Consider the following 21,721-nt stretch of genomic DNA (forward strand, 5'->3'; position numbering starts at 1 on the left):
CCAGGTGTGAACCTGTTCTTTGTTTTGGGATGCAGGAAGCCGCCAGGCCTCCATGAACGCTGCTGCAAGCTAAGTAATCTTGCCAAATGCTTAGGACAGAGGAGTTTTAGATTCTGGATTTAGGACTATCTGCACACAGGCAATGAGATATCTTGGGGATGACACCCAATTCTATACAAGGAATTCATCTGTGTCATGTACACCGTCACACACGCACACGCGCACACACATGCACACACGCATGCACATGCACACAGTTCTACACATCTGCAGTTTGCTGTGCTCCGACTATGACTAATCATAGCAGATCAGCAGTGGAACACTCTCCCCTGTGACACCATGTCCCCACCCCCATGTGACGTCACAGCAGTACTGAAAAGTTTCAGCTGCCCTAGCATTTAGGATTGCAGAGTTCCAGACTGGGACTGTCTGTGCCAGCGTGGGCTTGGAGAACAAGGACTGCAGCAATGCCCAACACCTTCCTCATGCCTTGCTCTAGCCGGTTCCTGATGGCAGCCGCCTAGAGGCCACAGCTACAGATGACAACTATCCTGCCGGTTAACCCTGGACCACAAAATCTCTGCATGTTTAAAGAAAGGCAGACGACTCCCCGAAAACCCCTCCAAGTACTTGGAAAAGAAAAGACGTCTTGAAGTTAACGTAATACCACCAGCCAACATTCTAGAAGATGAGACTGTGGTGCTTTTAAACATACGGATAAAGAAAAATGCAAATACCAGTACCAAACTTTACAAGGCAACGCGTGCCAAGCTGAGCTGCTGTGACAGGTTGTGGGGAGCCCTGCTTGGCCTTTCCCGAGTTACCATTCTCACCCTGAGAGTCCACTGCTCCTGAGAGCCGGGGGGCATCCAGAAGCCAGTCCGTGAGTTCTGCTGTGCCCAGGAGATTGGTACGGAATTGCTTCCCTCCGTTCACATTCCAGGTCCCCACAGCAATTTGGACCCGCTTGAAATTCGTGAATTCTGACTGGCGTTCTGTCATGGCCTTCAGGATCCTGGGTGTCACTGTTAGGAAGCATAAAAGATGCGTTCTTCCTGCAGCCCAGACTGCAGGGACCCTCTAATGCTGTCCAAGGGGTGGTCTGTCGGAGGTGCCACTCACAAGCCTTGCCAGCCCTTCAAGGCTGTGGACAGCCCAGGCAAAGATGGGCATGCATTACCCAGAAGGGCTGTGTTGTCCAGAAGCATCCTTCCTTTGTCTGTGGACTCTTCATTGTAGACATCCCCAACCAGCAGGAGCTTAATGGCCTCTTGCTTCACCCCATCAAAGAAGCTGGACTGGATGGTACGAGACATGGATCGGGCCCCATCCTTCAGTTTCCCCACCTGCGTGGGCACAAACACTCGGTGAGAGGGATCTAAGGGGGGGGCTTTCATTCCTGCTCCCTCAATCTGTCTCTCCCTTGTCCTCCCATCATCCTGCCCTACCTTGGCCTTTCCTTCCAGGGCCCTGCTCCCTGTGAACACCTTGCTTAGGCCATGCCCATTCAGAGACCACATGGCTTTGAAGGACTCCACAAAGCGGTCAATGATGGGCTTTGAATTCAGCCCCAGGCTCTCAAGCTGCAGATGAAGGACCTGGGAGAGAAACCAACCATGGTTATCACTAGGAAACCTTCCAGTGCCTCCAAATGAGCACCTTACTCATCAGACTGCCCACGAGGAACATCAGCTGCAGAGAAGCCCCCTCCCCCACCCCAACTCCAACTTGGCTTAGACCATCTTCCCAGCCCCTCTTTGACTGCTTGGTGCCATTACTGTTGGGAGGGAGAGGGGGGGCAATAGGTGGCACAGAGGCCAGCCAGGCAGGTAGGGCCACAGTGGCACACAGGCAGTCCCTCTCCAGGCTTTGGGACCAGTCGTCTTAGCTAGTCTCATACTGCCTTGGCTCTGGAGGATAGTCAGGACTATCTCTTTATAGAATATCAGTTTCTTAAGGGCGCATGGAGCCCTTGGGCCACACCCAGTGTCTGGGACGCATCTCTGCATGCATATAAATTTGTCTATGACAGGGAAAGGCATATAGTGGTACAAGCAGGAAGCCACCGAGGAAACCACTCTAAATGCTCCCTCCCCAATCCCTGTCACCTGACCTATCACTGCAAAGTCAGCCCAGTAAAGAAATTCTTGCCCTACCCACAGCCCAAGACTTGACAGAAAAGGCCCAAGGAACTCACCTCCAGGGCAATGAAGCACTGTACAGTATTGGTTCTGTCTAGGCAGTCGAGACAATTCATCCGCAGAGTGCCTTTCTGGAAACTTAGGGCCAGGAGACATGGAAGGATTACACATGGCCTGGGTCTCTCTGTTCCCGAGGGAACCTACTCCACAAGAGAGGCCCCTGCCTCCTCCCTGGCATCTCAGCAGCAGCCCAGCACCCATCCCCAGAGATCCTGGACTGCAGAATTGACAGGCAGACTCTCAGCAGCCCACACCCCCACATCATTGTAAGCACAGCTGGTTCTTGCTATCTACAACGATGACATCCTACAGTGCCTATGGAGAGTCCATAGCAGAGACTCCTGGGAGAAGCTGAGACCCGAGTCTCTGGCACTGCATCAGCTGCTCAATAAGGACCTTGCTTTGCATGCTTCTGTTTAAAAACACACACTGGTAAATATACACAGGCTGGCAAACTCGGGATGGTGCAACTCAACCTTTCGTTTTGCAGTTTTATGGGGGTTTCCACACAGAATGGGTTTATCCAGACGGTGACAGCACCGTAACTCAAGTGGCACCTGCATGCCGCTGTTTCACTAAGGCGACCCTTCACCACCACACTGCAACCCTTGTCTGAAGGCACCCAGTGTTTCCTCTGCATGGAATAGCCTTACTGTCTTGCGTTTGTAAAGCCAGGCATTGCCTTGGCACTGAGGTTAAACAGGGACATCACCCAAGAGAAGCCCAAAAATGTGGAAATCATAGCAATAAATAAATAGGTACCTTTTACAGTAAGAACCGAGACAAGGCGGCAGAGCATGGCCTTGTTCAACTCACTGGATGTTCTCACAGCTCCACATGTGTCTGTGAGTGACGGTGGCCGTGTCTGCAGTGAGGGACTAGGGAGTTTCCGTGAGGAAGTGATTTCAGACACCTGAGAACTCCCGATGACGGACTGTGGCTTGAGGAAGCTGGACCTCCTTTGCATTCGACTCAGAACAGGGTGACTCACAGCCCAGTGACGTAGCACTGTGGCTTTGCACCCGCTCACTTCATAGGTCCTGTCCCAATGTGGCTAAGTCATGTCATGTCATCTGAGCTCGGGGAGGGAGGGGGAGTTTGCTTGCCTGGTTGGTTGGGTTTGTGGCTGGTTGTTTTTGTCTCAGGTAGCCCAGGATAGGCTAGAACTCACTGTGCATGATCTCAGACTTCTAACCCTTCTAGGTCTACTCCCCAAGCCTGGAGTGACAGGTGTGCACCGCCACACTCAGTACTGCTCCATGCTGGGACTGAACCCAGGGCTCCATGCATGCTAGGCAAGCACTCTACCCACTGAGCTACATCACCAGTTTTGACTTCAAGGCTGGAATACAGCCCTTTATGTTCAGACACGTCTTTTCCCAGAAAACCAGGCATTGCCTTCTCACTAAATTCAGAAGCATGTGTCTGACTACAGAGGAGGGAGGAGAGAAGATTGGGGCCTCAGAATCCCAACATCACAGAGCTTATGATTCAGGAAACAACAGTGGGGCCGGTCAGTCAGGGAGGGAGATGATTGCCATTGAGGTGCATGAGCTAAGGGGCCCCCAGCCTCCACAGCCCCCACCGAGACTCACCGTGGACTTACATTCTCGCCCTTCGCAAACACGCCAAAGTCATCCCAGTGTAACTTTAACTGAGGCCTCAACAGGTTCTCCAATTTCTCTAGCTTCCCGCCTTTGGCAAATTGATGGAAGTCAAAATTTATCATAGGCGTATCGCCTGCGTGGCAAGAAGCCCAGAGCAACTTCTGTAAAGGGAAAGGGGAGGGTGTGAGCCTGCTGACAGAAAGGAACGGGAAGCAAAGGCAAGGTGGTGCTGGTGGTTTCCTCCGGTGGCTTGGGTGCTTTGGTCACCAACTGTCGCCCACGAGAGTGAGTACATCAGCTGGTAGACTGGCCCTGACCTTGAAAGGGAAACATAAGACAAAAGCCTGGGGGGTGGGGGTGGGGGATTGAAGGGCACAGAGGACTCAAAGAACATCTTGCCTGCGGAAGAGCAGAAGGTCCCCCGTGGGCAAAAGAGCCCACAGCAGGGGTGTCTCTCTGGGGGACATCCCACTCTTCCTGGGGCCCAGGTGAGGGAAGGTTAGAGCTGTTCTTCAGGTGGCCCAAGTGCCCAGCCCTCAAGAACAGCGACATGTGGCAGACCATGTAGCTCATAATCTAGCTCCTGTTGCCCTGGTAACCAGCCCCATCCAGACAGGCACCAGCCTGAGGAGGATGGGCTCAGCAATAGTTGAGTCTCCAGCCTAAGATGACTGGCAGGATGTGCAGAGAGGTGTAGCCTAAGACGGAGAAGATGCTGCCCCACCTGACCCCGAGGAAAGGTGGGGGACACGGGAGGGACGCGTCAACCAGGAGGAAGGTGGGGGCACAGAGAGAGACTTATCAGGGCTATGGGTGGGTCAGGACACGCCTCACAGAGGTGAGGCCTCCTTTCCCCACACGGCCTCCCTAGCCTGGCAAACTTCCTCAGCCTGCTCACCAAAGCACCCTGGAGTAGGAGACAGGCTGCCTGCCTTCTTCAGCCTCCTGTCTCTGGACCACTACACCTGCCCATCCAGAAGTTCTGAGAGCTCCAAAGAACTAGGAGGACCCTGGATCGCTCCAGCCAGCCGGAATGCAAATGGATACATTCTGCCACCTTCAAGAAAGTCTTGTTGGGGAAAATGAAGCCTATGCAAATAATAGAACTTGGTGGCCTTGCCCAGCTGTGGAATGATAACGGCTGGGACCCAGGCTGCCCACTAGGCCCTGGCTTCTCTCTGGTAAGGGAAGCTCAGGAAAGAGGGCCATGGCCTGTCTCCAAGTAGTATTCTACCTGTTCAGGAACCATCTGTAACTCCTGGGACATCTCTGTCCTCTGGGGAGAAAGGAGGCCTTACCTCCAGTGCCAGGGCATTGCCACCAGCTGGAGGAGGGGCTGGCGTGTCCTTTTTATAGCATGAAAGATTTGCGTTTTTTCATTGGAGAGAGATACTGAGGTTGATTTTCTCTGTTGCCCCTTTCCCCTCACCTTCCTTAAAATAAGCAGTAGGCATTGCTGCCAAGAGAAGTGGGAGGAGATATTTCTTGAGCTTGTTGCTCATAGCAACAAACTAAACAGGAAAAGCAAGTCTGGCCAAAGACAACTGGAAGCCAGCGAACTCCTGCTCCCCGCATGTAGCTTTTCTAAGTAGAGACAAATGGCACTCAGGCTGGATTTGGCTTCCTGTAGACAAGGGTTAGGGGGGCAGTGGAAGTCACAAAGGTCACATCTCTACCAAAGTGACCTTAGGGTGTCTCCACAAGGGACTTCTTTGAATTTAACAAGCCCAGAGAGCCTTTTCCTATGAAGCAGAGGCTGTGGAGTCTCGGCAGGGTGGAGAAGGCTGTCTCAGTTCACTGAATCTTCAATAGAAGACCGTCAGCTCGTGGGTCCTGTGGCTGAGTGAGAGGCTGAGTGGAGTCAGCAGGTCTCTCTGCTTCCTCACCCTGTCGGGATCCACTCTGCTCTGAACTGGGCACCCAAAAATTGGAAGGAGCCTACTAGGAGCTGGCACATGGCCTCGCCTGGCAACCCAAACATGAGACTTGAAGTTCATCCAGGCAGAAGGAAACCACACAGGGTCTGCTTTGAACCAAGAGACTCAGCAGCAACTCAGCACAAATGTTGTGGGTGCTGGCAGGTGGGGCCTCCAAGGTGCTGGGCTAGTACTAGGCTTCCCTTCTGTTCTGGCCTAAAGAACACCTCTTAGAGGAAGCATGGGAGGTCTCTCTGCCCATGTGGAGCTCGGGGAAACAGTTCTGTTTAGATTGAACACATTCTCCCATCCCTCAGCTCTTAGAAACTAAACTGAAAGCATCAAGAGCCTAAGTCAGTCATCCAGCGCTAGGCTCTAAAAACCTACACAGGGTACTTACCTATCCTGAGCACTCCTGCAAGCAGGGCTGCCTGTGCTACCATGTGAGCAGGCCCCGACTCTGCCCCTCCCCACCCACCCCCGGCTGGGTAGGAAGGTGAGCGAGCGTTACCTTGAAGGCCCTGTTGAGCACCTCCTCACCACCTCTGCTTCCCAGCAGGTTCACGACCACCTGATTGCCATACTGTTCCTTCAGAAGCACCATGTGCCTGCAATGGTATTGGGGTTGGCGGTGACTCCATGGCACCCGAGGCTGGGCAACCTGCACCTCCATCTCAGCATTGCAGGTCTGGGACCAGCCATGCCCCTTACTCCCAAGCATACAGGGGAGGAAAACCTCCTTCCTCCTGGCTACCTTCACCGCTCATGTGAAACTCACGGGGTGTAAGTCAGTCCAGGCTGTTTGAATGGAGGTTTGGGGCAGTAATGTTTAGCATGTGAGACTTTAGATGAAGCTGTACTGGCCTTCCTATAAAGTACCACCTAGAATGCTCCCCACCTTTTGTGAACGGCCATAAGGGTTCACAACACAGCCACCTCCAGAGTCAACCCAGAGCTGCTACTTTCCCGTGACTGTCCCTCCTTTTCCTAATTAGAAACCCTGGGGATGAACTTCAACCTCTACCTCAGAGGCCAACCTCCTCCCAGGTGCTACGTTTCACCTTGAAAACCAATTAGATGGTGTCACAAACCATGCAGTCCACACCTCAAACATTACAGAGGCTCCATTTCTTAATCTTTATCCCAAGCTCGCTAAACGTAACTTTATTTTTCCTTGGGTTTAATATAGCCCAGGCAGGTCTCACTACACAGTCAAGGATGGCCTTGAGCACTTGATTTCCTAGCCTCCATTTCTCAAATGCTGGGATAACAGGCATGAGTTGACTTGCTTAGCAGAAGGGCCTTAATAATTTTAATCTTAGCAATGTTTCAACGTTGTGGCTTTAAAAATAGGAAAATACAATGCAAAAATCACACATAAATAGAACTTAATAGTGTAATTTTTCTATGTAAGTTTTTAATGTAAATTTAGAATATTTTTACATATAAACATAGAAAAATGAAAAAAATTAAAAGATTTATTATAGTGTTTTGCCTGCATGTTCAACTTCACACCAGACGAGGGAGCCAGATCTCATTACAGGTAGTTCACCATGTAGTTGCTGGGAATTGAACAGCCAGTGCTCTTTTAACCACTGAGCCATCTCTCCAGCCCCGAAAAATGAAAATTTTTACATGTTAAAAAAATATATGGAAAGATATACATTGTGGTATTAAAAGTGGGAAGAATGATAAATTTGTTTTTCTTCTTTTAACGCTTTTCTTTTTTTCCAAATTTATACAATTTACTTTCTGACATTTATTTTATAAATATAATTATTTTTAACTTCATAAAGAACTAATTTTAGCCTGAGAATAAAAAACATTCTTCAGCTTGTGTCGAGGGACATCACGTGATATAGAAAGATTTAAAAGTGGGTAGTTTTATCTAAGCTTGTCTGCAGACTAGTTAACCCCAGTGAAGGGTGAAATTCTCTCCAAGACCACCAGTTCCACTACAGGGAGGGTCTTGGCTGCCCAAGGAAGGGACCAGAAGAGATGGACTTGGAGGTTCTGTTCTTAGGGATTTCCCAGAGATGTGCCAGTTTCTGCCTAAGGTCAGACACATATGTCCTGTCTCCAATGAGGTACGCTGGGTTGTTGGTTGTGCCTATCATGGGTGGCCGAGTCCCATGCTAGCCACATATCCAAGCCACATCTTGCCAGGCAGCTTCTCAGGAATAAGGTCCATATGGGACTGATTTCCCTGTCTGACCTCTGTGTCTCCTCTCAGAGGGTTCCAAATCCCAAGGTAGGAAGAAGGAGGAGGACAGCTCAGCTACTGTCCTTTCCTGACACCAAAGCTGACTCTCCGGAGCAGACCCTAGGCTCTCTCCTTTGCAAAATTCAGCTCCTATCCCTGAGCAGGGAAGTTGCAGGAATTAAAGAGTCGCTAAAGGAGGCTAGAGCTTGGCAGCTGAGAAGGGATTTCCCTTTGTTTCCCTTTAGTCTAAAAATAAGATGATATTTTTCATGTCTGTAAGGAGATGTGCCTTTTTGGCATAAGGGAGGCTCTGATGGAACAAACCCAGCAGGACACTGCCTGCCCCTTGTTAGAATTTCAGTTTATACTTATACATCCTGGGAAAATCTAGTCGATCGGAGTGACTCTGCGTGTGTCATGTTTACAACACCTGAGCGTGTCACACAAAAAAAAGCCTGCCATTTATAGCATCTAACTAGGGAGTCCCTGGGGTGCTCACATTACCAGCATTAATGTGGATTTCAGAAAGTGTATAAGCAAATGCAAAGCTCAATGAAGCTTCAGGAGGAATGGATACAGTACTTAAGGCTACTTTTGATAACTTTTGTGAAATTTAAGATCTTAAAAATTAGTACAAAATGTTTTTCTTTTTTTTTTTGAGATGGGGTTTCTCTGTAGCTTTGGGGCCTATCCTGGAACTACTTCTTGTAGACCAGGCTGGCCTTGAACTCACAGAGATCCCATCTGCCTCTGCCTCCTGAGTGCTGGGATTAAAGGCATATTCCACCACCGCTCGGCTTAAAAACAAAATCTTTTAAAGGAGCTATTAACTATTCAAGTACAGATTATAAATAGCTCAGGCTGGCAATAGTTTTCTCTAAGTAGGGTGTAAAACAGTATGTTATAGTCTAATTGCTTTTTTTAAAAAAAAAATAAAATGTATATGCCAAAGCTTTTTGTCTAGGATACATAAATAATTGATAATGGGTAAAATCTGAGAGAGACTTGGGAGTTTGCACGTTCTTTTACTTTACACCTTTCTATACTTAAAAAAATCTTAATATGTTACTTTTAACCAGAAATAGTGCTGATATAATTCAGATTATCCCTTAATAATCAGGAGCAATAAGATAAAATAATTATAGTGTGCTACCTACACATTGATGAATTCATTTTCAAGGAGACTTGAGAACAAGCAAAAAAAAATCTCATTTTATAAACTCCTTTCTTGGGTAAAGGACCAAAGAAAGTAAGAGGCAGATTTGATTTGGGATTGGGGTTCCCCTTTTCATTGTCCCGCCCCTTGCCCTGCCATCTGAATGGAGGATGGAAGGTCTTGGATGGTACCCATGGTCCTTACCTTTCGAAAGCAGGGGCATTGGCCTCTAGGCCTCTGTGTAGTCTCAGATGATGGGAGCCAACCTGCAGAAAGGTAGAACAGGGTGATGATCAGGATGAAGATGATGATGATGATGGTGATGACGATGATGCTCACTGAGCCAAGACGATGACTTTCTAGCTCTATAGTCATGCTGCATGTGGCACTAGCTGGGTCATCTCTGTGGCTCATTCCCTGCTCGGGCAGGCTAAGGCCAGGCTCCCTTGACTCTGCTAACAATGCTCCCAACCTTGCAAGGATTGGCATCCCTAGGTCTCTGCAACTGCAGGCCATGCCAGCAAAATTCTCCCGTTTCTTTTCTTCCTCACAGAAGCTATTGTGACAGCTCCAGTACTGGACAGGTCTGCCTGTCTCCCTGAGTCCCAGCCTGAAGTCCCTTCTGTTAAATAGGTGGCAGCTGAGGGTCCAGGCCCAGGCTCCAGAGCGCTCTGCTATAAACATCACCTAGGCCGTACGTTGCTTAGTTACTGAGTGCTGACTCAACACGTCACTGAGTACCCAGTCAGGAACACAGTGAGGAAACCGAGTCCCCAACCTAGGTGGTTCTTATCTAGCTATGGTCACCTCAGAAAGACCTGAAAACGGTGAAAGGATTTTAGCAATTCTGCACAACTTAGCCTAACATGGTGGAGACTGCACCAGGACTAGCAGCTCCACAGTGTGGCACGAGAATCTTCTCCATCTGTGCTCCCTCTACCACTGCAGGGGAAGACAGGCTGTGGGTAGAAAGCCAGAGCACAGCAAGAGAAAGCGCAGTCCAGCCCAGAGTGGAACGGGATGGGCACAACTATCTCGATCATGCCACGATGGTAATGTAACATCAGTGCTAACAAGGAACCCACTCTTGGGAACACAGGGAAATCAAGGACACACTCCGAGATGCACACAGGAATAACCAGGGTAGAAAATGGGTGGAAAGGAATGGAGTCTTGGCCAAAAGGTTCCAAAGTGTGGTCGCCTGGAGACAAGTTAGAAACGCTAAGTTGGCAGGTCCAGCTCAGATCTGCTGAGCCGTATTTCTGAGGGTGGAGTCAGGAATGTGTGTTCCAGCAGCCTCCAGCTGATTCCTAGATGCATAGCCCTTGTGGTTTGGCAGCACAGGTTTTGACTCATTTCCTGTCTCTTGCTAACCCCTTTTGCTCTGGTTACAAAAGTATGCGAGGGCACATCAGGGCAAGAGCAGCTTGGAGCTGAACCCACAGTGCAAGGCTGCAGGGAGCTCTGGGACTTCTGACATCACGGCTTCAGGGTGAACCTCCATCTTCTGAAGCGGCAAGAGCTTTGGATAGGAATGGGAGAGTGTGAGAGCCATTAGTCTGCATTCCTCAGCCCTGTGCCCTGTCTCTGCCATCTCCAACTCGGCTAGTCTTCCCTCCAGCTCCGGGCCACTAACACTGCACCACACAGTCTTTTCCGGCATCACCTATCCCCAGAGAAAGTATGTCGGCAGGAAGGAGCTGCAATGGGCGGGATAAGATCTCCATTCACCCTGTGTTTCTTAGTCCCCCCCCCCCTTCTCCTTCACCTCAGCCTCTTCCTTTTGGCTAAAGGACCAATGATCCTCGCCTGAACCCTAAAACTTTCCATTTAATCCCCTAGCTTACACAACTGAGTTACAGTCCCAACCCCAAGAACAGCTTCTGGCGTCACAGCAGAGGTTCGGCTTGCACTCAGGAGCCCTGGTGACCACGAGCAGTGGCATCTCCAGGCTCTGTGGTGCCCACCGCTTCCACCCAGAGGCTGGCACCATGCTTATCTCAGCAGCTCCCGTCGGGGTCTCCTCAGGAACACTTCTGGGGGTTCTCATTACGGCCATGGTCTAGCATGTGGCAACAGCTCTACTAGCTTACCAGCCAGCCATGACACCGCTCTTCCCGACTGGCCGTGCTGCGGCCATGCTGACAGAAGCAGACGAATGGTACAAATCAGATCTTCACCAGCAGACTTCAAAACTGACTCACACCTGGGATCCCAAACATGAAGGTAGTGCCATTCCCTAGATATGAGCCTCAAGGTTCACAATGATGCACCTGCCGGTCCTCTGCCTACGTTGCCTCGCTTGCCCGAGTCTTTCTAATCCCCAAGTCAACCTAGACAAAAGTCCTGAAGGACCCCTTCTAGGCCTCTGGGTGGTCTCTCTTCTACATGCCTGGGCCAGGACAACACTTTCTTTCTCTGCTGCTCAGATCTCAACCTTCTTCTGTCACATCTCTACTCGTGTGACACTGTCACGTGCCTGTCCCTTGCTCCTTGAAGGCAAGGGCTACATCTGATCCCAAATGTCCAGTGTACACAGAAAATGCCCCATCGGTGTGCCTAGGACTTCTGACTTCTTGTCAGTGTGAGGCACAGCACAGAAACAGCCAAAGACATGCTCTTTGTGTTCCACGGCTACATCTGAGCCCTTCTGAAGGAGACAGAACTCTTGCCAGCTTCAGGACATACAGCCACACTTCTCCCAACATGGCTGTACTAGTCTCCATTTGTTTCTACTATTATTAGCCACAGCTACCATTGTGAGCAATGTGAGTCTAAACACAATGCCAAATTCTAGATATGTATTGTTGATGTGGGATTCCCCTCTGTATGCTGTGAATATGTTTTATTGCCATTGGTTAATAAAGAAGCTGCTTTCAGGGAATGGCTTAATAAAGTAAAGCCAGGCAGGAAATCAGAACAGAGGCAGAGAGAGAGAGAAAAAGAGAGAGAGAGAGAGAGAGAGAGAGACAGAGAGAGAGAGAGACAGAGAGACAGAGAGACAGAGAGAGAGAGACAGAGAGAGACAGAGACAGAGAGACAGAGACAGAGAGACAGAGACAGACAGAGAGACAGAGAGAGTAGGTAGAGTCAAAAGAAAGACACCATGTAGTCACCAAAGGAGACAGACACCAAACGGAACCTTACTGGTAGGCCACAGCCATGTGGAAATACACAGAATAATAGAAATGGGTTAGTTTAAGATATAAGGGCTAGCTAGAAATACGCTTTAAGCTATTGGCCAAGCAGTGTTTAAATTAATAAAGTTTCTGTGTGATTATTTCATGTCTGGGCAGCCAGTAAATGAATGAGCAATCTCCACCTACATATTGTGATTTTTAATTTTCTCTATAACCCCATGAGGGCAGGTATTTCCTAATCTTACTTTATAGAACAGTAAACTACGGCTTAGCAAAGAAAATAATTTCTTCACAACACAGTTGTTACCGAGTGGGATGCCCAGGTCTCTCTAGCTTCACAGCCTACCCTCTCAATTCCTATGAGAGACGGATGGCTGGCAACCTTGGTTGCTCCAGGGATTGGGACAAACACGAAGTTGTTTTCTGTTGGGCTTACCAACCCATGGCACCTATTGCATGGGCTAATTTGGCCTTGACTTTCATTCATTTCCACTTGGAGGACTTCCCCTTCACTCACTCACGCCAAGACCTTCTGTGCCATACGCTGTCTCGTTTCCCTGTGGAGGAATGGGACTAGCACACAAAGAGGCGCCAGCACCACCACATTCCCAAGAACCCGGGAAGCAGCCTTTGAGAGAGAAGAGATTGACGTGGACGAGATGCCCTAATCTACTCTGCATCTTTTATCCATTTGGTTCCATCACGTGAACTTCAAAACAAAGACCAGACTCACATGTGGCAGACATGTGTGACGGGAGATCCTGACACTGCAACAGGAGTAACCTCCCCCAGATAGATGAAATGACGGAACATCCCATCATAAGCTCTGCCGGGACAGCTTGAGTTTTAAGGGTGGAGTTCTCACTGGGGTTATCATAAGCTGTACAGCTACTAGCATGGGGCAGACAAAATTATTAAATGTGCACGGTGCCAGGTAGACTAGAGATCTAGGAGTCGGTGCTGAGGGCATCATCCTATGACTCCCTGCAGACGAAGCATCTTGGCCCAGCCTTGTCTTTCCCAACTCCTCTCCTCATCCCTTGCAGGGCTCATATTCCCTAGGATAGCCCAATCCCCCAAGAAAGCACTGAATTGCAAATTAGAATACACACCATTCCTCAGCACATCTGGGCACGTTTTATCCTACCTAAGCAGGAAGAAAGGGAAAAATTGGAAATGAAAAAAGACCGGGGAAATTGTAATCACGATATATTGTATGAGAACAGAAATTATTTTTGACAAAAGTTGAGGGGGGAGACATCCAGAACCTATGTTAGCCTAATAGTTGCTACTGAATGTAGACCCCATGTAGAGCTGCCCCCACCTCTCTGGAGATGACATCATCTCTTTTTGATGATGGCATTTAGAGTATAAATACAGGTATTAGGTCCCAAAGATAGCAAACCCCAAATAAGACTATGAATGCTAACCTTTTAACCTGTGTCTGAAGACACCATGAGGCTTTGCCAAAGGACGAGTGTCAGGAATCTAAAAGGGTAGGGGAGCTGCCTCAATCCTGCCCATGTCCGTCTGAGACACAGTCATACCATGACTACACAGGCTGTGTCAATGGCACTGTAGACCAAGTTAATTTATACAGATAGGACATCAATAGGCTATGTCTTGTGTTTTAGATGAAGGAGGGAGACCAGAACATTGAGAGGCCTAGCAATCAGACAAAAGGTCCTCAAAAGAGCAGGAAGACGCTGGAGACGGCCAAGAGGAGAGGACGGAACCCTAAAGCTTCCCACGAAAGAGCTACAAGAGAACCGTGGAAGAAAAGAGAGACTGTTCCACGGCATCCCTGAATGACATGGAGAGACAGGCAGACAGATATTGGTCTGGTACAAGGAAGATTTTTCTAGTCATCGGGACCCCCAGTAGGACCTGGAGCATAGCCTCTCTCTCAGAGGTCCAGGAGAAGGGATCCTTATAGACCTGGGAGGCTGAGGCAAATTTCAGAGTCCTTTTAATGTTCTAAGGTTTCCATCATCAATTTTTAGGTTTCTGATAAGTTTGCTTGAATATAATGCAGCCTCCCAGATTCCTCTGTATCCCGAGTTCACTTGACCTTTGTGATTCCTCACACAGATCTCAAAGGAACCCTCATCTAGAGAAAAACACATTTCAAACATCCTGGGCTATAAGGAGCTGTCCCGGGGAATGTAAGTTCTGTTGGAGATAGATGGGGTGGGGCTGCAGGTAGGCAGGGCCTTCCGCTTCAGTCCTGACTCCCAGATCTGAGTCTGTGGAGATGGGGCAGGCTGAGGGTTCCCGTGGCCTGAGTTGGAGCTGGGAAGAGGGTGATGGCTGGTGGCATGAGTGTCCTAGCAGGGGTGACACACTTCCAAGTCTGAGGCAGGGGTGTGGCTCAACGGTAGAGTTCCTGCCTAGTCTGCAGGAGGCCCTGGATTTGATTAGCACTAGCGAAAAACAAAACAAAACAACTATTCTAAACAGAGATTACAGAGCTTGTTACGTACTCTATAAATGCTAAGATTCACTGGCCTGTATACTTTAAATATGGAGTTTCTGCTAGGAAAGGTATATACCCATAGAACTGTTTAAAACACAACAAGACCTCTAGGAGCTTGGGCATGGTACATGTCTGTAATCCTCACACTTGATAGGCAGAGGCAAAAAGACTGCCACAAGTTCAAGGCTAGCCTAGGCTCCACGGTGAGATGAAAACAGCAACAGCAACAAAAGACCCTCGGAAGGCCTCCAAACTCAAGCTCAAGTGTTCTTCTGCCTCTCAGTGCCACCCGGCATCTTCATTCACCTAGAAAATGGAATATCAACAAATCCTCACCCCCGCCCCAGAACTCAGAACCTGAAAGAGACGCTCCATCCATCCATCTTACTCTAAGGGCTGACAGCAATGTGACCAGTGCTGTCAGCACGACACAATGTATTGGCAGCCCTGGGGACAAGTCCAGGCTGGGCTTAGAAGCTGAGCCCAAGACCGGGCACTGTGAGCCCTGTTGTGTCAATCATTCCTGAGAACCTGGCACATAGTGCTTTTGGCCTCTTGGGCTGCTGGCTGATCATCCAAACCTCATATCACAAGAGCCTTGGGTAAGAGAAGCCAAAGACTGAAAACCCAGGGAGAAGCTTTCTCGGGCACTTTGGTCCTGCAAGGCAGAACCGAACAGAGCAAGGAGAGGGAGGAACCTCCATTCCACTCTCCCGAGACGCACCGTGTCAGAACCCACTTGAGGGAGCAGCGTGCCTTTCAGTGACAACAGCTGTGTCCTTGGACCATGTTCCCAGTCCCTGAACTCTTCTCGGGACGCAGAAGCCAAATCCCCCTGGCACTGCCCAATGCTGTACTTTGCATGGTGGAAGGTATTTTTAGAAATCACGGGAAAGCTCTGCAATCCTCACGTGGCCCCACACAAGCACCGCAGAGCGCCAGACCCATGATGTAGCCACCAAGGGTCCACCAGACCCTCCGGAGCCTTCCAGAGGATTCCCAGCTGCCAGATATGTTATCAAAAAGCTCAGCTTAGGGTTCCATTGAAGCCAATCCCACCCAAGCACTCTCCGGTTCACCTCCTCGACAGATCCCTCACTGCACAATGTAAACAGCTAATATATACATGATCTTCAGACCACAGACTACACCCAGTGTACCTGTGAAACTCTCTCTCTCTTTCTCTTCAGTTTAGCTCAGCACAACTGGGCCAAGGAACGAGACCATGAACGGCACCAGGAAAGAAACGTTTAAAGAAACAAACTCCAGTTACTCAAAGAGACCAGCATGGACACCGTGTAAAGTCTTCTGTGTAAATTACCTACCTGAAGCCCCGGCTGCTCCCAGAACAGCGGAACAGAGCCTCGGATCTGGACAAAGGACGATACTCCATCATCCATGTAAATCGTCTGCAGCACAAGGAGACAGAAAGAGAAAGGGACTCTTCAATGAAACTGAACGTCCTGGTTTGTAACGGGATCCGGTGCCTGTGACCTGACACCAGCCTGGAGGGTAGTCGGTGGACTTCGGTGCCCTTTGCTCTCTCACCTGGCAGGACTGGAGCTGCTCCGACGTCACCCACCAGACAGTAAGGTATGGGGCTATTGCCTGGCCTCTGAGGAGGGGTCTGCGCTCTGACCCACAGGTGCAGGAGTCCAGGACACACCCTTACCTAATTACCGAGCACGCATTTCCTGCTTTACAATCAGAAGCAGCTGTGCTGGGGATTTAGCTAAGACCTTTCTGGAGGGCTCTTTTTTACCTGTGCAGTAAACAAGGCGCTACTGATAAAGGACTGACCCAAATAAATAGGCTCTACTGAAAGTCCTGCTGACTGCAGCTGCCACTGGTGACCTTCACGGCACAGGCCAAGGCTCAACGTGAACTTGTCTGCAGCCCCAGCCCTGCGCCACTGTTTTCAAACATGCCACCAATTAACACACACACACACACTAGCTTTTACAGTACACAGACCCGCCCTCCCCCCGTAGAAATAAATGCTGCTTAAATTCCTGGTAATAGCCCCTGCTGACCAGTTTTGTAGTAGCCTACCTGCTTCCAATGATAGAGGAGCCAATGCGAGTTTAAAGGACACAACATACAGTCCTGAGCAGGCACTGGGGGTGGCTGCAGTGGTTATCAGATGGTGGCCTTTATCTGTGCAACCCTACCCAGGCCTGGCGAGGCCACCATGGGTGCCGCCGTGAGTCCTTTCCATTGCTCTTACAGGGTAGCTTTCCACACAAGCTAGATCACGCTCAGATGGCATATGCATTAGTAATTCCTCCGGGGGAGGGGGCTGGACAGTGAGCCTTGAGGTTCTCTGGACGACAGGCATGCCATGAGCCTGGTATCTAGGCTATAAACGTAATTCTAGCCTTAGTCTCCAGAGGAAAATACACTAGGTTGTCTGTTTCTCGGTATTGGCTACCAGCGAATGTGTTACCTCTATTATTCTATTTGCCCCACTGCAGGAAAGCTTGCCCTCCTGAGATCAGAGACATGAGACTGACTGTCCCTGACAAAGAAACCAAGTTAGCTGACATGAAGACAACCATTTACAAGGTCAGAATCTGACCTAAGGTAAGGACGCACAACGCTTTTCTCTGATGATCTTGGACTTTATACACTGCATTCTGCCTCAGCCTGGGTCCCTCTGAGCTCAGTGCTGGAGGCAGTGCCTGGGACCCCTTCTTCATGGGGAAGAATTCTCTCTTTCTCCCCATAAAAATCATCTGTATGTGTCCCCTGCCCCATCACCCCATCATCCAGTGTATAACCCAGTAACCGGCACAATGCTGTTCCACAAGGCTTCTATGCTGGGCGAGAGAATAGCTCAACACTCACAGGGCTGCTTCCTCCCACAGGTGCCATTTTCACAGGGCCTCTGGAGAGGCCCATGTGCCCAGCAGTGTGGACTAGGCACCTTATTGAAATGACTTTATCCTGCCTCCCCCTCTAAATGGATTAAATGTCACTTGGTACCCAGAGAGTAAATTTAGGTACGTTTTCTCCCAGCCTAGAGTGGACAGTTGGAAAATGTCACCGCTGTGTGTGGATGAGGCCACTCAGAGCCAGGAAGGCTGAGCACGGATAGGTATCAGGGCAGGTAGGGCGAGAATGCAGGAAGGGGGCGGGCAAGAACGGGCAAGATAGGGAAGGATCTTGGGGAGAGTTAGAGCCCTGGAAGACGAACAGGAACCCCAGTGCTGATGCCATGGGGGGCCTGGTACTGTGCAGCCAGGAGGGCCACCCCAAGCAGCTTCTTTTATGGAGGGCTGAGAATGGAAAGCTTCACATGAAAGGTTCTTCCAGCATTCCACTTCCAAATGCAGTATTTACAAACCCATGCCTCCCCACTGGCACCCTCAGGAGTTCGAACACACACAGTCACCCTAAGCTCCCTTGGTTAGGTGATGGCCTGATTGTCAAGAGCCAAATATTTATCATGCACCCTTTTGCTGACAGGCTGAGGGACTGAGCTTTGTTTTTCTGCAAAGTTGAGTCACTGCCGCAGATGGAGCCAACTGGGTATGACTCACAGTTGAGCTGGGAAAAAAAAGAAAAACTCAGGCTTCCTCCCAAGAAGCCAGACAAGGCATCTACCACATGGACACACAGTGTGTTTGCATCTACATGTGTATACATGCCATATAAACATACATACATATATACCCACAAGTATACAGAATACATAACAAATACACCATGCATATACATGAATATACAAACATCACACAAGCACACACTGTATGGGACTTAAAACATAGAACATATATAACATGCATGCACACACCACACAGATGCATGAATACAGAGCGTATGTATAGACATGTGCATGTGGACACAAACTTGTACACACACATACACACACACACACACACTGTTTACAAGAACTCCACTTATTCCTCAGGAAAATGTTAAAGCAAGGCAAAAGTAGAAATCCTACAAGAAGGGCTCACTCTCCTGCTCCGTGTATGCGTGTGTGTGCGTGTGTGCACATGAGTACTCTCAAGTGCACGTGAAGATGTCAGAGGACAACTTGCAGGATCATTTCTCATCTTCTACCACAATGGTTCTCAACCTTCCTAATGCTGTGACCTTTTAACACAGTTCGTTTTGTGGTGATTTGCTGCTAGTTCATCTCTGTAATTTTACCATTATTATGAGTTGTAATACAGATATCTGTGCTTCCTGATGGCCTTAGGTAACCCCTGTGAAAAGGTCGGTCCTTTGACTCCCCAAAGGGGTCATGACCACTAGCTGAGAACTGATGTCCTTCCATATGGGTTCTGGGGTTTGAACTCAGGTTGTCAGGCTTGGTGGCAAGTATCTTTACCTACTGAGCCGTCCATCTGGCTTGTCACTCTTCTCTCTGTGGTTCCCCTATTTGTTTGGTGAATGATGCCTGTGTCAAGCATCCGAGTAACAACTGCAGGACTTCACCTAAGACCGTAGCTTTGCTATGCTCTAGCAGGGTTCAGACCAACAGCAAACAGGGCACTAGTACCAGATTGGCACTATCTCACTAAACTCCCTTGCGTGCTGGGGCATGGTACTGACGTCATCAGTTGCTGCTTACACCATTGGTGAGTGACCAGATCCACAGCCTGCCACTTCTTTACTGACAGGCGGAAGAGCCAGTAACACATCTCCTGGCTGGAGACGAACCTACTTTGAACTGTTTTGACATTAAGGCCTCTGAGCACATTGTATTATCTGTCATATTTTACCATAAGTAGTGCTACAGGGTTCAGACTCCAGGGCACATTTTGAGCTGCCCCATCTAACCAGGCTCCTATGGAACCACCACAGTCCTCAGTGGTGAACCTCTCCCAGGCCACAGTGCAGGTTCTACTGCTCATGGCCCAGTGCACCTCTTACTTCTCCCGGGCTCAGGAGGTGTTGCAGGCCACAGCTGTGCCACGCTCAACCTGGCTCCAGTCTCCTGTGGTCATCAGAAGCACCTCCATCAGCGGATGACCATGAGAAACCTTTGCTAGGGAAAGGGAGGAGGCCTTCCTGTTTTACTTCTGTTGTGTACACACACACACACACACACACACACACACACCTGCATGCCAGGGCAGGGGCAGGAGGTATCCTATGCTACTGTAGGCCTGAACCCCACTTGGGCATGGTAAAACGGTGGGAAGTAGAGGTCCTACAATGAGCACTCAGGGGCTAAGAGGCCCACAAACAGACCCTGCTGAAAAGCCAATAGCTCGTTTCTCAGTTGCCATTGGCCCATCCCAGAGGTCATTTCCCAGTTTCATGCAGTTAGACTGCCCTGGGGTTCTGGCAGCTTGAGCCAGCCTGGGTTCCTGTATCCCATGTGGCCTGTCTGCCAGAAGCAGCTTCAAATGCATGTGTTCAGCCAAGCCTTGCTCTGGGTTTAAGATCATAGCCCTCGTGTCAGTTATGTGTCTAGTGAAAACGTTCTCGTGGGGTTGAGTTGCACCCTCTCAGTTGCCCGTTGTTCTGGCCGGACAGCAGATGGTAGTGTCTGTCCATCAACAGCCCCTGCTACAGGGAGTGAGGTCAAGTGAGTTTATAGAGATGCCAGCGTGGCCCAGATGAGGAAAAGGGAATTAAAACACACCACACACACACACACACACACACACACACACACTGGGAAGACCACAAAGGCTTATAGGAGCCAAGAAATCCCTCCTCCCACCCCAGGAAATCAGGAAGCAGCAAGCCGTTATGGCTTGACCCTCTTAAAAGCATATTAAAACTTAATCCCCACCATCAAATGGTGATTAGCACTCTGCCTTCACGGGTTGATTAATCCACTCCTTCAATTAATGGGTTACTGAGTTATTTTAGGAATTGGTTTTCACATAAAAACCATGTTGGCTAGGTTTCCTGTGTGCCGCTTGTCACTCATATGGTGCCCTGTCTCTCAGGACTCTTCAGAAAAGTCCGCACCAGATGTGGGCCCTCGACCCTAGACCAGAACTGTGAACCAAAACAAATCTCTTTATAGCATAACCAGGATGTGATATTGTGTTACAGCGGCAGAAAACAGACTGAGACCCGCTCTACATATCCCTGGGAGTATGGCTAGGCTGTTCTCATCTCTAAGGCCCAGTTTGGTGGGGCTGCCCCAAGGTGGAGACCTACGGTCATTAATCTTGAGTAGTAACAAGTAACATGTGATAACGGGACAGATGAGTCACCAGGTACCCTAAATGGCATAACCAGAGCAAAAGCCCCAGCCAGAGCCTGTGGAAATGCTGGCTTTACTTAGTGAGAAAAGCAAAGATCACGGGATTTCCCCTGCAGTCAAAGCACTGCCCTTAAGAGGGGGTTTATGTCCCAGTGTTTATGGGTTCAACTGTGCCCCTTCCAGAAACAGGATGTCGCATGTTAAAGTCCCAAGCTCCAGCACTTACCGCTGTGACCTTGTTTGGGTAGAGGACCTCAGGGAATGTAACTGGATAAGTGAGACCCCCCGGGGGTGGCTAAACCCTTTAATCCAGTGTGCTGGTGACTGGATGATGCTCTGGGAGCCACTCACAAGGGACCACAGAAGCTGGAAGAGTCAAGAATGGATCCTCCCGAGGGATTTTCAAGAGACTATGGACCTACCTGACCTTGATTTTTAGCCAGCCAGCCTCCAGAACTGTGAGAACAAATGCCTGTTGTGTCAACCACCCAGTGTGTGGTACTTCATTACCCGGGAAACTCACTAGGTGCCCTCTCTAGTGTTCTATCTTATAGGACAGGGCAGTTATTCCCGTGCCCTCTCTAATGTCCTATTTTAAAGGACAGGGCAGTTGGTCCCCTAATGATGCATTTTATAAGATACAGTAAGAAGCCACAGTGTTTCTAAGCTGGTTGAAAGCTGAACATTTGGGGATTACCACAACCAGGACCAAATAAGTGGCCCCTTCCCTCCGAGTGGGTGGAAAAAAAAATGCTGGGCTCAGGATGTCCTCTCGACCCAGAGATGATCTCTGGAAACCAGTTTTGGTACCAGGTTCAGACTCTGTGCATGCCAATCAACACTG

At 49.4% G+C, this 21,721-nt stretch overlaps 1 protein-coding gene across 2 annotated transcripts in view; it reads right to left on the reverse strand.

Annotated features, from left to right (window-relative positions):
* Positions 1 to 21,721, reverse strand: part of Synj2 (synaptojanin 2) — a 94,048-nt gene that overhangs the window by 23,713 nt on the left and 48,614 nt on the right. For both annotated transcript variants that reach the window (XM_038338794.2, XM_038338793.2), the window contains exons 5-12: positions 16,025 to 16,108; positions 9,288 to 9,349; positions 6,236 to 6,332; positions 3,797 to 3,969; positions 2,198 to 2,279; positions 1,449 to 1,598; positions 1,181 to 1,346; positions 834 to 1,025 (exon numbers count right to left, since the gene is read on the reverse strand). In XM_038338794.2, coding sequence (XP_038194722.1) covers positions 834 to 1,025; positions 1,181 to 1,346; positions 1,449 to 1,598; positions 2,198 to 2,279; positions 3,797 to 3,969; positions 6,236 to 6,332; positions 9,288 to 9,349; positions 16,025 to 16,108 — 1,006 coding nt within the window. The remainder of the gene's footprint in view (positions 1 to 833; positions 1,026 to 1,180; positions 1,347 to 1,448; positions 1,599 to 2,197; positions 2,280 to 3,796; positions 3,970 to 6,235; positions 6,333 to 9,287; positions 9,350 to 16,024; positions 16,109 to 21,721) is intronic.

This window comes from Arvicola amphibius, chromosome 8, assembly GCF_903992535.2.
Source record: "Arvicola amphibius chromosome 8, mArvAmp1.2, whole genome shotgun sequence".
Lineage (NCBI taxonomy): Eukaryota > Metazoa > Chordata > Mammalia > Rodentia > Cricetidae > Arvicola > Arvicola amphibius.